Source organism: Nymphalis io, chromosome 22, assembly GCF_905147045.1.
Source record: "Nymphalis io chromosome 22, ilAglIoxx1.1, whole genome shotgun sequence".
NCBI lineage: Eukaryota > Metazoa > Arthropoda > Insecta > Lepidoptera > Nymphalidae > Nymphalis > Nymphalis io.
In genome coordinates, this window is record NC_065909.1 from 3,673,175 (window position 1) to 3,692,887 (window position 19,713).

At 35.5% G+C, this 19,713-nt stretch overlaps 2 protein-coding genes and 1 long non-coding RNA gene across 8 annotated transcripts in view; 1 reads left to right on the forward strand and 2 right to left on the reverse strand.

Annotated features, from left to right (window-relative positions):
* The window catches only part of LOC126777392 (uncharacterized), a 172,593-nt gene that overhangs the window by 15,115 nt on the left and 137,765 nt on the right, over nt 1-19,713 (reverse strand). The window lies entirely within an intron of this gene.
* On the forward strand, nt 137-14,283 carry LOC126777353 (mediator of RNA polymerase II transcription subunit 25-like). 5 transcript variants are annotated; one of them, XM_050500374.1, is made up of 15 exons: nt 137-367; nt 621-779; nt 2,936-3,099; nt 3,429-3,583; nt 4,741-4,841; nt 5,240-5,411; nt 6,670-6,837; nt 7,125-7,322; nt 8,074-8,217; nt 8,478-8,556; nt 9,690-9,805; nt 10,105-10,398; nt 10,470-10,586; nt 12,830-12,882; nt 14,163-14,263. In XM_050500374.1, exons 1-14 carry the CDS (start codon nt 246-248, stop codon nt 12,866-12,868), a joined length of 2,028 nt encoding a protein of 675 aa, XP_050356331.1. In that variant the 5' UTR covers nt 137-245; the 3' UTR covers nt 12,869-12,882; nt 14,163-14,263. The 5 variants fall into 5 exon arrangements, with proteins under 5 accessions (XP_050356331.1, XP_050356332.1, XP_050356328.1 ...); XM_050500375.1 differs by having other exon boundaries at nt 14,166-14,179; XM_050500371.1 differs by lacking the exon at nt 12,830-12,882 and having other exon boundaries at nt 14,163-14,283.
* Nucleotides 14,455-19,713, reverse strand: part of LOC126777372 (transmembrane protein 68) — a 38,850-nt gene continuing 33,591 nt past the window's right edge. For both annotated transcript variants that reach the window (XM_050500411.1, XM_050500410.1), the window contains exons 4-7: nt 19,040-19,204; nt 17,957-18,150; nt 17,506-17,709; nt 14,455-17,290 (exon numbers count right to left, since the gene is read on the reverse strand). In XM_050500411.1, coding sequence (XP_050356368.1) covers nt 17,072-17,290; nt 17,506-17,709; nt 17,957-18,150; nt 19,040-19,204 — 782 coding nt within the window. In that variant the 3' untranslated portion in view covers nt 14,455-17,071. The remainder of the gene's footprint in view (nt 17,291-17,505; nt 17,710-17,956; nt 18,151-19,039; nt 19,205-19,713) is intronic.

Consider the following 19,713-nt stretch of genomic DNA (forward strand, 5'->3'; position numbering starts at 1 on the left):
TCACTTTATTTTTTTTATTTTTTGAAATTATATAACGATAACTTTTCCAGATATTTGAAAACAATGAAAGTTTCTAGTCGTAATTTATAGACTTACATGTCAATAAAACATGTCAAAGTCAAAATAATGTCAAACGTCGAAGTTGTATGTTGCTTTATCCGTGATGTTGATTGTTTTTTTTTCATTATTTAAATCTAATAAAGTGAATATGTCTTAATTATAATGTAAATTTAAAAACAAATACAATGGCCGTAAACGCACCTGACTCTCCCATACAAGCCGAAGTAATTTTTGTGATAGAAGCTACATCAGCTAACAGCGCGTATATAAGTGAATTAAAAACTAATTATATCGTACCAACACTAGAGTAAGTTATAATTAATTATCCATTGTATAATTGATACTTCTATTATTAACATACACTACTTTTATGTTATAAAAATTTTATTGGAATATAATTTACAGTGTTTACATTTTGCATTACTACAATAATAAAAGTCTTCACACTTTGGATTCTTAAGTACATATAAATATTTAACGACGTAAGAGTATTAAAAAAAATATGTAATAATTTATACAGTAATAGCAAAAAATAAATTCAGTTAACATATTTTTATTAGATATTTTCATGGCGGTGCACTTGAGGAAGGTGCGGGTAGCGGTTCGGTGTATGGTATTGTGACATACCTAGCTGCAGATTGTCACCCTGGGCTACCTGTCTCCACATACGGCCCCTTCACCTGCCCACAGACTGTTGTGGACACAGTTGATAAATTACAGTAAGTATTTATTATTAATATAATGGTGTATTTGAATTTGTTATACTATGTTTTCATTTTATAATAATTAAATACTTTTTTTAAATCATTTTCATTTTAATATTACAGACATGTTTTTAATAATTTGAGATGTGATTTCTGAATTGAAATAATTATTGTATCAAATGAGATATATTACTTTTGTATGGCTTTTAGTTGACCTGATTATTTTGCCGTTATCATTTGGAATGCATAAAACAGTGATTAGTGCATTTGAGATAAAAATGAATTTTGTTTTGAGAAGCTTAGAAATTTATATATAAACAGTACAATATATTAATTTTCATACATAATGTAAAATTTTGATAATTATATAATTAAATTGATGGGCCGGTTGGCGTGGTTGGTAGATACATGCAGGACAGACATTTGTATGCATGAACATGTCTGTTTGTCCTTAGTCTGGGTGTAATTATCTATAAAAGTATCTATTTACAAAAGAAAAGTAGTGTATGTAGTATATCAGTTGTCTGGTTTTCATAGTACAAACTCTATTTTGTTTGAGATCAGATTGTCGTGTATGGTTATTGTCCCAGGATATTATGCGCAATATCAATTACATGTGCCAATAAAGAATATACATATATAAATAACAGGAAGAGTACGAGTTGATATTTATTTATTTCAGGTGACAAAGACCGATTCAATATTATAGAATAACACATTGAATAAAAATTAAATTTAGATAATTTTCAACAGAGTTTTAGATTCTACCTCCCCGTTAAGATTAAACACTACTCCTTCCATAATTGGAGAGGTAGAGAAACTGGGTTGTTGCTGGAATCTGGAATCCTAAACGTTGCTATTTCTGATTGACTTCAATCACTTTATACTTCAGTAGCTTTTGTTTCTTATCACCAACACGACCCTACTTCTTATCAATATACTTAGGGAGACTACTTTCCGGTGTTTGTATGTCCAACCGTAATGTAGAGCATGATGGAAGCTGCATCTTTTATATCCTAGCTAGAAGGAGTTGTATCGTTTACGTCGCGGGTGCGTTGATACTGATTTTCTCCCCTTTCACCAATGTTAAGCAATCCTTGTTCTCCAACTCTTCACTCTACTCTACTCTAACTAATGTAGCAGCTGGTGCACTTTGACGCTGTTTTTTATCATCCTCTCCAAAATGAGCAAGTGCCTCATCCTTTGGGTGATGGCAAGAAATCTTCGCGTCACTTTCCTTCTTCATCTATTGGGACTGCGTCGCAGTTGGATACGTTTCCATAGCACTTCAAGGTCATTATGTCGCCTAAGTCGTTCACTGTTCGTCGCACCATGACTGAAATTGCGCGAAATTACTGACCCTCAAGCTTTATATTGATGAGTGCGACATCACTTTTCAGCGACGTGATATCTTTGAGCAGCATCGTGAGGTCCACATGGTCAAAAGTACCGGCCACTTGCACAGATCACGCGCCACGTATGTTGGGACCGGATCGCCTTGAACATTCAAAGGTGTCTTGCAGGTCAATCTTCCTACGGCCGTCCCGCGTTCACGTTAAATAATAAGTCACTAAATATGTTATAACATTTAGATTTCACCTAAATTCATGGGCTTAACTCCAGGCAAGTGGCAATGAGTTATCGATCTCTTAATTTGTAGTTTAAAATCTCATATTTGGTGGAGAAGGAAAGCATTATGTTTTGGTTGCAATCCAGCTGTTCAACACTTCGTGTGATCGGTGGTGGACTATAATAAGCTTCAAAGTTTCTTCTCGATAGTAAATGATACTTTTGTCATAAAAACACCGCGTAGGAAATTCACGTAGACACAATCAGTATTTGTTAATGTTATTATTTTTTATTGGATCATGAATTTAATTATTGTTGACTTACCGGTACCCGTATAAAAGAATCGTTAATGTACATCACAAAGTCACAAACGGTCAGTTGTAAGTGCGAGATCCTATAAGCTTGTGCGTCAAATATATGCATAGACTTTGAAACTTGGAAACGTTTTTTGTTTATACCGTTGAATAACACTTCGTTGATAATTCTTCCATTCGTAAGCTAAACGAATCGTTGCTTGAATATAGTAACCGGATTTTAATCATAGAAATATTTACATAATGATTATAATTAAATGACGTATAAAGAATTTATCATTGTTTTAGATTTATAGGGGGCCACGCGGAAAGTCGAGCGTGTGTGACCGAAGCATTAACAGCCGCGCTCGCTTGCCTAGAAGAGCTGGGCCGTTCAGATGTTCCACTCCATGTTATACTCCTGTGCTGTTCGCCCCCTTATTCTGCAAATGCAGGGGGGCTGGTTCCGCCTGGTATGTAATCACAAATTTTCTAATTATTGTTCAAATTAAATTATATCCTTTGTTTTTGCCAAAAATTTGTTGAATTTATTTTTGTCGATATTCATTTTTTTTTTCTTTTATTGATTTTTTGACAAATATATTTTTAATTTTGATATGAATAAAGTGAAATCGAAATGCTTATCGTAATACTAAATAAAAACTTTTTTTTATTACAAATTCATAAAACAGTCTTACAAATACCTTTACGTTCTATGGTCTAGATGTCGGTTAAGTATTTAATATAAATTTTAAAAATTATACCAAATAAACCAATCGATAATGTTGTAAATAAATATCAGGAGCGCCCGCCACTGTGGAGCAAGCAGCGAGACTAGTCGGAGAGCGCGGCGCGCAGCTCTCGGTAGCGGCGGCGAAGAAACTACCCGCACTACTGGCGCTGTACGAGCACGCAGGGGGGGAGCTACATGCTGCTCAGCAAAGAAATTATGCTAAGGTAATTGATTTTTAATTACCAAAAGTCACTAATCACCTCTTATTGTATAATAACCGTTACTATATTCAATTAACTATTCCTATAGCGTATAGATGCTAGAATTGTCTACGAGGCGTGATTCAAATACGTATTCAAAAAGCTATCGTAAGTTTTGAAGTCGCATGCATGTGACGTATAACAGCTTTAACAGCTTCTTCGTTGCTTGTAACTCGAAAAACAATCGGTGACTTATGTATTCGACTAAATAACGATTAGTTATAAATACTACAGTAACAGTAACAGCCTGTTAATGTCCCACTGCTGGGCTAAGGCCTCCTCTCTCTTTTGAGGAGAAGGTTTCGAGCTTATTCCGCTGCTCCAATGCGGGTTGGTAGAATATACATGTGGCAGAACTTCAATGAAATCAGACACATGCAGGTTTCCTTCACGATGTTTTCCTTCACCGTCAAGCACGAGATGAATTATAAACACAAATTAAGCACATAAAAATTCAGTGGTGCTTGCCCGGGCTTGATCCCCGATCATCGGTTAAGATTCACGCTTTATTCTTTTGCTTTTTATTCTTGAATTAACATATTTTTACGTATTTGTATATACAATAATTTTCACTATTAACAAATTTATAATTCAATAAGTAACAAACATAGCAAGACGGGCCGTTGGTTGGTAGATTCATGCCATTCACGCTGAAGGTTGTGGGTTCGATTCCCACCCCGGAAAGACATTTGTGTGCATGAACATATCTGTCCTGAGTCTGGGTGTAATTATCTATATAAGTATGTATTTACAAAACAAAAATAATATATGTAGTATATATGTCGTCTGGTTTCCATAACACAAGCTCTGTATAAGCTTATTTTGGTATCAGATGGCCGTGTGTGAATAATGTCCCAGGATATTTTTATTATTATTATACACATAGATAGATAGATTTGTCAATAGACAAAAGACTTCTTATCTTATTCATAACCACATCTTTCAGTATTAATCTATCATTATTAAAAGATTCTTAGTTATTTTAAGACACTGGACTACACAGCTCGATAGAGCTTTTTATGATTTTGACAATGCGGTGGTGTGGTGGAAGCAGACAAACGCCTCATATAAAACAGAATGCAAAAAAATCTTATCTGTATTTAAGAGTGTAGTGAATACAGGACCCGCGGCATTTGGTGCTTTTGCGTGGGTACAGTCTCAAGGAGCGCCCCCCCAGCCCCGCTCCACCCCCCGCGCCCGACACGCAGCCGGACGTGTTTGGGTAAGATTTTTCTTTCAAGCAAAACCAAGCTGTTTTTACATTAAATATCGTAAATTTTCTAACATAGGTCGGACAAATGGGCCACCTGATGGTATTGGTCACCACCGCCCATAGATATTGGCGCTGTAAGAAATTTAATCTTTCTTTACATTGCTAATGCGCCACCAAATCATGTGTTTGAGATAAGTAAGTTTTGAATGAATTTTATTATATTAATTAAACAAATAAAGCCTTAATAGTATCCTGTCTACTCGAAATTGACCCATTTAGATGTCTATGGCATTTTTTTTCAAACTTTGGTATATTTTAAAAATAAAAATAAATGTTCGACATTTTTAGATTTTACGTATTAATATATGTATATTAAATTCAATAAAATGCGTTTTACACTTTTAAAGACAAAACCGCACCGTCGTTCCACAACCAAGGGTACCACCAGTACCGTTCCAACGTGCAGCCGTCCCACAAGTTAGAAGTAACTGGCTGGCACCACCTCGACAACCACACTACGCAAACTCAGCCCTACTGACGCAGCTAGCTCAACCCTCAAACCCTCCACCCCCTACGCAGGTAGGTGGTAAGATACTTTATATATATGTTATTATATATATATACACCTTTCATTCCATTCCGCGTAAATTTAATTATAATAATTTTATTAATTATAAAGTATGTGTTTTACCTATGTACAAACCGTGCGACTTAACTAGAAACTTCGCGCTGATTACGTCACCAGTCGGATATATAAGGTATATGCAGTGATAGCAAATATGCCATTGGTACTGAACGCACAAGGCGAACGCGGGTCTCCGCGCGGGGTAGAGGGGCGAGACCCATTCCACCGAGTACAGTTAAGTCGCACGTGTTATATGTACTTCACTATGTTTTATTAAAGTCCGTAACTGACCAATATACATACGAACACATAAGCTTCCACATTTAGTTATTACTAACCGTTCATTTATAGAAGGCCGTCATCGGCCGTTACATAATTACGTCTTTTTGTCCTCAATAATAATGTATAAATTTTTGTTTTTTGATATCTTTTTCTTTATGTATAAATATACCTCTAACTTTTGTTTGCTTTTAATCAAATAATTAATATTCAAAAAAATACAATAAATGTTCTCAGATATTTATATTTTATTCATTTTATACCAATCAAGTGATAATTTTATAATAATTTAATTGTTAATGTCTTTTCCATTTGTTATAAATATTTTGATTTTTAAATTTTTTTTTTTTTTTTGGTAACCCGAAATGTTGACATATTTTGTAACACCTATAATTTAGCAGACACTTGATTTGTATAACGTCATGTTTATAGACTCATTGTATTTATTAGTGTACTTCTTGTTGGTGTTGATATTATAATAAATAAAAAAATAAACACACTTTCTAGTACTGTTGACAAAAAAAATATATTTGTGTTTTTTTATTGTAACTATTTTGTAACTGTATAAAGTATATTTAAAATAATTTGTATTATTATTTGTTAACAAGCTTTATTGTATGGTAACACATATTCGAATTTTATAATATCTGAATGGAAGAATAGGATTTAAGATTGAAGTTAAATGGTTTTAAGGAAAATACATACACACACTTTCATGATAACTGTCTTATTGTAATTATTAGTTTGTTACTGTTTGTTGGTATATACTATTAACATACTTGTACACTATAATATGTATTTCGCGGTCGGTTAGTCTCCTTTGAGAATGGCTTCATCATTACCTGACGATAAACACGGCTTGTGATGTTTCTAGTCTCCGGTGCTGGAACCACGCGGGTCGATGTCGGTGGATAACGTGCTGCATGTCCGCAGGCCAGCATGCAGCGGCTGCAGGGCATGCCGGCGGGCCCGTCGTCGGCGGGCGCGTTCGCGGCGTCGCCCGCGCAGCGCACCTACATCTGGAGCGGAGTGCTCGAGTGGATGGAGAAGGGGAAGACGCCCGGGGACCAGCAGAAAGTCATCAAACATCTACCGTGTCAAGTGAGACTTGTCTAAATTTCGGATATAATGTGTAAGAGAAGAGAAGCCCTTTGTCCAGCAGTCGAACAGTTTCGCACTGTTTCTTCAGATAATTAATATATTTAGGTAGTTATTTAATAGTGTAAGCTGAAGGTGCTAACTTTGATCTTCTAGGAATTCAATTTCGACCGAACAGTAACTAGAACGGCTTGGACTTGGATTTGAACTAGGTTTTGACTGAATTATAATAGTGACAATTTGTAAGTTTGGTTTTTGTAACTTGGGATTGTCATCTAATATTACTTCAGGTATCCGCAAACTCAAAAGATATCGAGCCAGAACTGAAAGTGGACACGTGGCCGAGCAAGCTGTTGATGCAGCTAATGCCGAAACATTTGATCAGCAACATCGGCGGTCAGTACCTGAAGGACAGCAAATCGGTGCTGTTCCACTTGCAGCAGAACGAGGCGCTGGACGCCCTTACCAAGGTCATGGTTAATGGATTCGTGAGTACCCAATTTAAGTTTAAACTATCAAACTGCCTATGTAACTACCATGACTTAAAAAATTTGTCCCGAGGCTTAGAATATTAATATTGATATAATATATAAAATAAGCAAAACTCAGCAGACGTTGGTCTGCCTTTATAAATATATGCCAATTATCGTTGCGTTCGGTTGACGGTTTTTCCTGCAAACGAGGCTTAAAGAGGCATCTTGCGGGCCGGCAAGGCGGGGACGGCTAGTGCAGAACATTCTTCCCGACTGTACTGGCCGTCGTCGCTCTTGGACTCGACTACCACTTTCATTTACTTTCTCGGCAAATATAAAAAAAATACATAAAATCTCGGTAATAATAATTTTCTGAATTAAAAAATTACGTATTATTCATTATTCGATGTCTATTAATCTCTTAACAGTTATACCAATAATATCCTGAAACATTTTTCACACACGGCCATCTGATCCCAAATTAAGCTTGTACAGAGCTTGTGCTATGGAAACCAGACAACTGATATACTACTTTTCTTTTGTAAATACCTACTTATATAGATAATTACACCCAGATTCAAGACAAACAGACATGTTCATGCACACAAATCAACCCACAACCTTCGGCGTGAAAGGCAAGTATCTACCAACCACGCCAACCGGCTCGTCGATAATGTATAAAATAAAACATATATAAAATATTATATAATTCTATTACTTTCAATGTAGAGTCATGTCAGTTAATATGACACGTGTATTTTTACAGGCTGGCTGTGTTCACTTCTCACCGATGTCGTCACCCCCTCAGTGTGACATCAAGGTGCTGATCTTGCTGTACACGCCGGACAAGAAGGCCTACCTCGGCTTCATACCCAACAACCAGGCCACCTTCGTCGACCGACTGCGGAAGGTAATTTATAAAAGGATAAATTCATGAAGTTAAGATTAGTTACTTAACACACACACACACACACACATATATACACACACACACATACACCCATACTCACACCCACACATACAAACATTGATTACACATATATACGTATATAGACTAATTTGGTTTACAAAGCTTGAATGCTAATGTTGCTAATTTTAAAAGGAACAAATTCCAGTTGGATTATGGCTGTTAATTATTATTAGTTTCCATCGTGATTCTGCTCCCTACAGGTGATACAGCAGCAGAAAATGAATAAACAGCTGCCGTCGCCCGCTAGTGCAGCGCCCGGCCCGCCCGCCACCATGACCGGTAATGTTCGACCACTTTTCTCTTACTCTATATTTAATTTATACTACTTGCAACACTAATTAAAGATTTAATGATATCCTGGGACATTATTCACAAACGCCCATCTGATCCCAAACTAAGCAGAGCTCGTACTATGGAAACCAGACAAGTGATATACTACATATACTACTTTTATTTTGTAAATACTTATATAGATAATTACACTCAGACTCAGGACAAACAGCCATGTTCATGCACACAAATGTCTGTCCGGGGTGGGAATCGTACCCACAACCTTCGGCGTGAAAGTCAAGTATCTACCAACCACGCCAACTGGCCCGTCAAAATTACAAGGAACACACGTCAACTCTTTCTATCTTATAACAAAATATATATATTTGTCTTCCTCCCTTATTACTTACTAACGACGACAATGGTTTCGATAACAAACACAAGTCCTACAATAGTGACCGGCATTGCAAAACTAAATTTTATTATTAGCGGTCCGTGGAATCCCACCCGAGGTTTATAGGAAAGGAGATTTCGCCATCACTCTACATGTGACCAAGTCCACTAACCAAGTCCACATACCACAAAAATGCGGTAAAATTAACGGTATTGTAACATCACAGGTTCTACCTTCAACTTTAATTATATTAGTACGTAAGATCAATGCCTTGGTCTCGATCTTAGCGTTAAACAATATTGTATAATTCATCATTGGAATTTACAATGGACCTTCCTCCAGGTATCGATATAACACAATAATCAATGTTTTCAGTTTTATTATTAATATCAGAAACATACGATTACAAATAAGTATATTGCAGCGCGTGTCCTTACTTAGAAATGTCCAAAATATTCTTATTGACAGTTTATTTTTTCTGTTAAACTTCCCAACCAACCGCTTTATCAAGGCATACTGTGAGGGATTTGGTTTTATCCAAACCAAAAGCCCTCCTACCCTTTTTGGGGAGAAGGTTTGAAGATTGTTCCATGCTATTCCAATGCGGGTAGCTGGATACACATGTGGCAAATTTTCATTCAACACATTCAGGTTTCCTCACGATAAAATATCAGAAATTAAAATAGCAATCAGTTAAACTGGCAAAATTCGGTGATGTCAATCTATCCTTTAAGGTAATATTTCTTAGCTGCAGGTCTAGGAGGAGGCATGCCATCAGGACTAGGAATGGGGGCTGGAGGCCTCGCTGGGGGTCTATCTGCGGTGCCTTCCATGTCCAATCAACAAGCTCAACAACATCAACAGGTAATAAAATTTTTAAGAATTATTTTTGGTCACACTTTCTCTACTCCTTTGTCTGCTTGCCTTGTTGGTCTACTGATTAACTTCAATTTGTCCAGAAATTCTCAGTTGAAGACGGGACTTTGGAAGCTTATAGTGGAAACTGCAAAGTAGTAACAAGGTTTTATAGAAAACTTAAAGAAATGTTAAGAATATTTGACAAGATAGCCAATTATTTTAAGCATTTCACCGCTTTTAAGAGCTTCACAGATATAGATGAGGTATACATTCATCGTAATTAATTAGTTTGTAATTTTTTCCAGGGTATGATGATGGGTGGAGGCATGGGCGGTCAGGTGAGCCAAGTCGGACAAGTTAACCAAGTTGGTCAAGTGGGACAAGTAGGCCAAGTCGGACAGCTAGGAGGCAAAGGGCCGCGCTCTGCACCGTTAGATGGGCTGGAGGCAGCTCGTCAACAGAATCTTGAGAAGATCCAACACTTGCAGCAGACCCTGGAGGCGGCTCATCAGCAGGAGGCGCAGTTCAAGTCCCAGATGGACATAATGTCCCACCTGCACGCCGCGCAGCAACAGGAGCAACACTACAAGCAGCTCGAGGTCGGTAGCGGTGCGCGCGCGTGCGGGCGTGTCCGCGGGCTCTGACGAGTGCGTGTGTGTGTGTGTCGCAGGAGCAGCAGCGCAAGGCGCAGCTGCAGGCGCAGCTCCAGCAGCTGCGCGGCGCCGGCGCGCGCCTCGTGCGCCCGCTGCTGCCGGCCAACCCGGGCCTGCGACACCTGCTGCAGCAGGTATGAACACACACACTAGTTAACACACACATGTTAACTTACAAACAAACAAGCGAAAACACGCTACAAATATATCATTTGCTTATACCAGACAAGATTAAACAACTTATTTGTTTTACGATCGTTTTACTGAATTCGAACCATCGGTGGTTCGTATTAAGTAAGTATATAAGTAATTCAAATGAACACACATGAACACACATGGAAAATATGGTCTAAAGTAAATAACATTGTACATAAAGCGCTTTGCACAAACAGAATGAACGATCATTATATTATATAAGTAAATATTTAAAACAAAATACTTGTAGAAATGTAATTATGTTTAAGCGATTTTAAATATTTTCATCCCTAACAAGTATTTCAAGTAAAATAACATTAATCTATTTCATCTCAATAACCATCGCCTAACAAATTATGCTATCACACTTTTTTTAAAAACCTTTTTTTATTTAATCAAAAACCCCTTGTAAAGCATGTTCATACAAAACCAAGTAAATGCATAATGCCATATAGTACGTTCTAATGGCGGGACGACTGAAGATAAACAAAATGTAGATTTACATATCCCATGCGACTTGCTAATAGCTCTTTTTTATACTATAGGAAGGCGGACGAGCATATGGGCCACCTGATGGTAAGTGGTCACCAACGCCCATAGACATTGGCATAGTAAGAAATGTTAACTATCGCTTACATCACCAATGCGCCACCAACCTTGGGAACTAAGATGTTATGTCCCTTGTGCCTGTAATTACACTGGCTCATTCACCCTTTAAACCGGAACACAACAATACCAAGTACTGCTGTTTTGCGGTAGAATATCTGATGAGTGGGTGGTACCTACCCAGACGAGCTTGCACAAAGCTCTACCACCAGTATTAGCTCGACTGTAACTAACAGCTCTATATAATATATATTTATTTATAATACAACAATATTACATTAAATTACTTATATCCACTGTCGGGCGGTTAAAGGGTTAACCCTTTAACCGCCCGACTTCATATCTGTTGGCGTGCCCCCAGCGCCCGGCACAGTGAATCGAAACACACAATACAATTTTCTAAAAATAATGTTAGTAATTCTTCTAACTTTGGACATTATTTTTAAGACTTCTAATTAAGAGGCTAAAGTGTATTAAACTGTAAACGATTACTTAGTTAACTATTTACCTAATGTAAACATATTTTTGATAGAATACAGCGTAATTAAATAAAAAAGCTGATAAAACGATCAGTGTTATTTTGGTCGTAAATATACGACTCAGGCGAAATGGGCCCGAAAATATTTGTCGGATTAATTCGACCTAGGCGGTTAAAGGGTTAATTTTACTTCCAAAGTTCCGATAATTTTTCGTCATTTTTTCACAAATGTAATAGATTATTTTTAATCTGTATTTATCTTTATTCCTCCTGCCACTGGAATTGTTTATTATAGACACTATAGTTATAGACTATTGTCACTTGCTACTAACGTTTATTGCTACTAATTTTGTTCTACAAAATCTCTTGACTAATTTTACAGGACTTCAAGTTTTGTTATTGTTTTCAGTTCAGCGAGAAAGAGATGGCGAATGTTCTTTTTTTCGTAGGATTCTAATTCACTTAGGTGTGGTTAGGGGGTTCACTGTGTTTTTTTTTTATATCATTCGCATTCATGCTTCATTACACGCTCAAGCGTTTCCGATGCCTTTGAGCCTACTTAAGCCTAATTTAGGATTTTGATCCTGGACTCTTTGAAGGGTTTGATGCAGTTTCACTTACAACGCCTTTTCTGTAGATCGTTTCGCTTCGCTCGTCAGTTATTTTCTCGGTGTAAAATCGGTTCCGGTTAAAAAACTTTGATTTACTCCGAGTTGGTGCTTTAGTGACACATCGCTTGCGCCCGTTTAGCAGCACAATTTTTACGTTTGTTTATTTTTTTATTTAAGATTATTCCAGCATTATTAGTTCTGTCGAATAAGTCTAATGGATCAGCACGATTGTTTGCTTTAATTTAGCTCCTCATATATTAAAATGGGACAACATCGTACTCGTTAGGAGTGCGAATATAACGCAAGATTCATCACCGCACACCCATGTGTCGCGTCACGTGGTCTCATTTCGAGTCAGTTGCTCATCACGTGACGTGGCACTTCAAGTTCGACGTGTCACTGGTAGCTCCACGTGACACTCTGACCTTGACACGTGGCCCGTCGCGTCTCGCGTTCGTCCGAGTGTGACGCAGAGTGTGTGTTCTAGCAACAGCAGGCGGCGCGCGGCGCTCGTCCGCACATGTGAGCCGCACCCGCTAAGTAAAGCTTCCTTCCACTAACAATTTTATTTAACCAGCTCAGAAAATAGGTAATAAAGTGGCTTATGTAATGAACTATTTTAAATTAAGTACATAATTTAATTAATATTTTTATTTTTAAATTAATTTATCGATTTTATTATCTATATTCTGAGATTGTTTCACGTTTGTTTAAGATCTAGTTTGACAAGCTAACTGTCTTATAGGTAAATAATTGGAGAATTTAGAAAAAATTGGAATACACAAAGTTAGTTTGTTTGTCAAACTGGTCTTGTTGATCTTACATTAAGGAGTGTTCAAAATTACTTGGTACCTAATTAGAATTGGAAAGCTATAAAGCAAATAATTAGAGAACGAGGTTGATTAAAAATCTAAATACATATTTCATATATTTTACTTAATAAATAGCACATTAAACATGTGTTCAATTATACCCTGATATTATTGTATAATAATATTGAAATTATTTTTGATAATATAAAAAAATACTGTCCTTTGGGCTTGGAAGAACCGTTTTATTGGAGTAAAATGAGCTGTTACAGGGAGGGGTGAAAACAATGACAAATAACACAATAGTATATTTTAATGGGAGGGCAAATAACATAAACAAATCGTAGATTTACATAATATTTAGTTCTCTTATATCGATTCATGGACAAAGTTGTTAAACCTTACTTTTACCGCCATTGAGAAAGGCTTTAATACATGATAGGTTTGTATTGTAAAGATAAAATGGTACCACGTATTTTATGAACGCTCTCTGATGACTTAGTCATTTTAAACAAAGGGACTTTTGTCTGCTTGATACTACAACTCTATATAGAGCTTAAAGCAATTTTTATTTGCTCTTAATAGAAAACACAGCCCCTAGTGCATTCTCAAATCACAAACTTGTTATTTAAACATTTGACGGAACATTTCCGCTTTGCATGACAATCATTCATCTTCATATTTCCTAAAACTTTGTAAATAACCAATGATAGCGAATTGAACTGATAAAATTACGTATTCACAGCGGAAGAGCTCGCATACTTTTTTTTTTAATAATTCTTAAATTCACTGTAATATAGATTTCATATAATTGTTGTTTATGATAAGTTAAACACTGCTGTGTCTTCTTCTTTTGAATGTTAAATCAATTATGTCAGAGAGAGAATTCAGTGTTTTACTAAACCGTTAAATTAAGATTTGTAAGGTCGATGACTTACTAAAAGCGCGCGTAAAAATCTGTCGCCATCTTGATTTGATGTTATCTGTGCAGTAAATGATATTTATGTCCAGCAGCCGCAATACAGACCTGGTGGAGGTGCCGTCCGGCCAAACACTCAACCACAACAATTTGACGATGTGTCAAACTACAACGATTTTCTATAAAAAATAAAATTAATATATAAAAGCCTATAAAAATCTTTTATTTCCTAATATTTCATCAATCAAAAACTATTGTAATTCTTTAGTTTTTGAATTTGTATTTCTGAAAAGTAGATGAATTAACGTATATGTCATACTGAAGGTATGACCACACAATTCTAATAAGTATAAATAATATATAAATCGGGGAAAAAAAAAACAATTTTATGTGGAAAAAATATATTTCCTTACATAACAAATGTCAATTAAGTATGCCGAGAATACAGAATTGTATAATAACATAATTTCTAACATCTATTTAAGAACTAAATAAATATCTATGTATCAAAATGTACAGCAAAATATATAGTACATGTATTTGACACGTTCAAATGTAACTTACATACCGAAATATGGCAATATATCTTGGCTGTTATGTAATCAGCCAATGCTTTATTCTAGGAGCAGAAGAGAAAATTAAGTTTTTTTTTTCTAAACTTTAATTAATACAATTTTAAATCCATGAATTTTACAATATGATGATGATCTAAATATATAATTATTAATAAATAACAGTTTGGAAATAATGTGTGAATAACATAATAAATATTTACTCTTTGCAAATAAATTAAGCTACATATGCAATATCTAAAGTAGCACATATTACTTTGTTCTATGCCTAAAGACTTCAATTCTCATTATATATTAGATTTATTGCTCAATTTTTAATTAAATATTAATAGACCAAAAACAGATCATGAGCGGCTTTTCTTGCATTAATTAAATTAAAAGATCTGTCATTTTCTCTAACATATTTATTTGGAAATATGATTTTATTAATTACATCCTTAGGGTATTTATTCTTTAAGAATAAAGTAACCGCTATCAAACTGACATGATATGGGCGGGAAAGTCTTGCGCAAACAGCTGTTATCTGCACCTTTGCCATTACATACAATAAAAAGGTGACATTTTTTGTCCCTTTCTTGATAGTTGTCAATTTTATTGACGTATATTTTTCGATTTTATTAAAATGCCATTACTTTGACAACGAAAATCTAAAGGATACGGTGTTACGCTATTTTGATGCATGTATCCTTTAAATGTTATATTTATAATAGTAAATGTCGCGTATCACTTTCTGACATTTCACGATCTTTTTCTACGACGAGTTTCGAGTTAGTTCTTATAGAATAGCTCTTAAAAAAGCAAACAAAACTCGAAATATAAAGACTAACCTATGAATATATCTTTTGAGTATTTATTGATGATTGTCAGTAAATACATTGAATATTTAAACGCGTCTTAGTTATGAGAATTTTGGTTTAAATATCACCTATCTTATAATTAATTTGTTAATCAAAAGCAACATTAACGGCCTTACTTATAAACATCGTCTAGCGGATGATTAAACACTGGGTTTTCTCTTACTGTCATCATTGAATTGACATTCGAAAGAAGAGGACAGAATTGTTCAACTAATCACCCTCTATACAATATTTTTATGTAAGGTCGTATAACTATTTCTTATATAATATTTCAATTATAAGCAAATAAGCATGTTTATTGTAGAAAATATCAGATGTTTATTTTATACAAGATAATTCTTGTATTGGTTAATATTACACTAATTCGTAATAAAATCTAAAGTATAATGGCGTTAGTTCTTAATTTAAAAATTTATTTGTATTACATTGCAAATAAATTGTCAAAGTTTTTTTCCATATCTATTTCTTAGAAATACATTATATATTTAAGTATATAGCTATAATTAATTTATCGCAGTATTTTTTGTGGTCTTTTTTAAAGTAATAATTATTTTCAATGTTCCATAATAATTTTCAATGAACTATTATGAAGTTAATTTTACATATGGCTACATAACGTTTTAGCTTTCAATGGCAGTGTGATTTTTTAAGCCCGTAACTATTAATTTTTATTTATTTGTTTTCAATCCCTATATATACTTCTTATATTAAATGCGTATCCACCTGGCAACACATTTGAACTGTCACTTTGACAAATATTATGTCATTTGTAGCTTTGCTATCACGGCTTACACACGACAATGTACTTTTAAGAAACAACTGTCTACAGTATACATTGTACAAAAATGTAGATTAATACAAAATATTTCTATTATACTATGTTTTAAACATTTATCTGATGTATTGATTTTGATGTGCGAATAAAAAAAAAACTTGTAAAGGAAATTTAGGAACATGATCATTATTAACTATACTAATTAAATTTGCAAAGAATTACTATTTTCATATATATTTCAACTTACAATGTTCTCACATACTTTTTTTTATTATATTTTTAATATACATTTTTTTTTAAATTAAGCCTTGAATATCACCATTAACATATATACTCTATATAATATTGAGATATGTATAATTATAAATATAATTGATAATAAGCCTAAATTATTTTTTAAGGAAAATCAAGGAAGCAATAATTATATTTTTTTAGGAATGCTCTTCGAAATGTTAAATAAACAATTTAAACACTAAGCTACAATTGAATGACATACTTTCGAGTATTTCATACATCCACAATATTCCAAAAAAAAATTATTATGCATCATTTATTTCTATAAAAAAACATTTATGATCTTAAAATAAATACATATATATAAGCAAATATAATATAAATTATAATTGATTTATAATAAACGCATATGGAAGTTATCGAAAAAAAAAATGCTTTATTTGTACATCTAATAAATTCACTCACCAATGTTGCCAGCACGAAAAAACGCTAAGCATATTTGCGTCTTGCATACATGATATTAATTCACCGTATTAATTCACAATTCCTAAGGTCTCTCCACTCTAAGATAATTTGACTTTATCACTGTTAGTAGTATTATCACTCAAACTGTTCGCATGTTCCTTTTTAGACACGCCATTTTGACAGGTGCCATTTGTGTGCGCTTTCTTGTTCTTGTTCTTCTTCTTCGGCATCTGGTAAACCCTCTCAATGAGGGCTAGTAATATGCTACCGGGTACTCGCTGATGTTCCTCGACTAAACTTTCGATTGCACTCGCGACCTGTACATTGAGTATAACAATAATTAATTGAGAATATATAAATACTTTATTTAGGATTTTGTAAATACGGTTATTAATTTGTTTATATATGTACGTTAGAAAGCTGATATATTTATTGAATCTATTTATTTTTTTATTTAAGAACATGTGTCATTAATTTATTTGAGGACAATAACCGTTAATAATCAATTACTTATCGAACAAAGTTTATTAACCTTCTGCTGAAGCATCTCCGGCGTGAGCGTGGGATCGTACGGTATGGCCGGGCCGAGGTGCGTGACCATCTTGACGGGGAAGCCCCCGTACACGGGCGACAGCGGGATCCTCGTGGCGGCGTAGATGCGCAGACACACGCCGCGCAGCCAGCCCACCGTGCGGAACGCCTCGCGCACGTTTTGTGTGAACATCGGGACTATTGGCTGCGGAGACGAGTTCAGTGTAGATTCATGTTTAACAAGATTGACTTTATTTTTACATCATTATTAACAAAACACGGCAGACGTTGTCCTGGCTTTGTATGTGGCATAGTATACAAGTTGATATCCTGAATTTTATTTCGTTGAAGCAACGAAATAAATAGCAGAAAAACCTTCTCCATAAAGGAAACCAAGCTATGTATTTTTTCTCAGTGAATGAGACAATAAAAAAAAACATAATAAAACTTACCACTTTCGCTTCAATAGCGACTTTCGCGAAGCCAATCCTCGATTTCCAGTTGAGTCTGTAATAATGATCTCCGAACTGGGCCTCGTAGACACCGCCCGGGGATATGGCCAGCGGGTTACCACTTCGTAACACACCTGCGCAAGTTTGCACCGTGCCCGGGATCACGCACAGCCCTTCCAGAAGGGACTTCCAACCTTTTCCCAAAAAAAAAACATTTTCAATTTTAATCACGGCGGCTAGTCTCTTAGATAAGCCAATTGCGCTGGATATATTATAGTGGTGCACTCTCGTTTCCATCAACCCCATAAAACGATGGGACGGAAGACCGATACGACCGATGAAGGATCAGACATGTGACTGATTTCACGTAATTTTCGAGACACTAGAGTTTAACGTTGTCGACACCCTGACTCTGATCTCTATCTATTGTCTTCCACCAACGTATAGCTGATTAACTGTCCACCATAGCATTTGAAATATATTCGCTAACAAAAATACTATTAACATTTTAACGATTATTCTCTTCAAAACAGACAATACTCGAAAGATAGACAGAAAATTCGAATTAACAATATGATAATTAGGATTTTACTGGTGGTAGGGCTTTGTGCAAGCTCGTCTGGGTAGGTACCACCCACTCATCAGATATTCTACCGCAAAACAGCAATACTTGATATTGTTGTGTTCCGGTTTGAAGGGTGAGTGAGCCAGTGTAATTACAGGCACAAGGGACATAAAATCTTAGTTCCCAAGGTTGGTGGCGCATTGGATATGTAAGCGATGGTTGACATTTCTTACAATGCCAATGTCTAAGAGCGTTGGTGACCACTTACCATCAGGTGGCCCATATGCTCGTCCGCCTTCCTATTCTATAAAAAAAAAAAAGGTAAGTACCTAATAATTAAATTACGTCTAACACAAAAAAAAATCTATTGCATCAAAACTTTAAACAGATTTAAAAGCTAATAATATTTTTTTTTACAATAACCATCGTCAACTTACCGGGCCTTATGGGGCCGACATATAGGCTGCCTAGAAAGGCCCCTTAAAAATAAAAGCCTAAAAAAAAAAAAAAAAACTTACCGGGTATCTTAAACATGAACCGATCAGCCACGGTATGTATGTGTCGCCGTTTGAACAGCAGCATCCGAGCTGTGAAGTAGTACATGTCGATGGGGAGCGCGCCGTGGTAGTAGATGAGGAGGAATGGACCGTCCGGGATATTCTCGATACCATCTATTTCGTAACCTGGTGAGCGTAAGCACACGTGACGTAAGTGAAACATTTTCGCGTCAGAAACGTTCATATAATAATAGAAGTATCGTCTTTACTTGGAATAGGAACCACCTACTCTTCACAAATTCTACCTCCAAAAGGCAATACTTAGTATCGAGGTTTGGGATAAATGGTTAGCATTTCTTACAGCGCCAATATCTATAGGCGGTAGTAACCACTTACCATAAAATAGCTTATTTGTTTTGCTTGTTTATAATATATATATTTTATAAAATGACAATTTACCAGACCAAACTTTAGCATTACAAGAAAAAAATAAAGCCGAATTATGTGTTTGTTGCGTGTTCAGTAACAGCCTGTTAATGTCCCACTGCTGGGCTAAGGCCTCCTCTCCCTTTTTGGGGAGAAGGTTTGGAGCTTATTCCACCACGCTGCTCCAATGCGGGCTGGTAGAATACACATGTGGCAGAATTTCAATGAAATTAGACACATGCAGGTTTCCTCACGATGTTTTCCTTCAC

Excerpts from the sequence above, each read along its gene's own strand:
- LOC126777353 (XM_050500371.1), top strand. The coding sequence starts at position 246 with ATGGCCGTAAACGCACCTGACTCTCCCATACAAGCCGAAGTAATTTTT. Across the intron at positions 3,584-4,740 it reads AGCAAAGAAATTATGCTAAG|GACCCGCGGCATTTGGTGCT; the intron begins GTAATTGATTTT and ends TAGTGAATACAG. Across the intron at positions 8,557-9,689 it reads CCCGCCCGCCACCATGACCG|CTGCAGGTCTAGGAGGAGGC; the intron begins GTAATGTTCGAC and ends AATATTTCTTAG.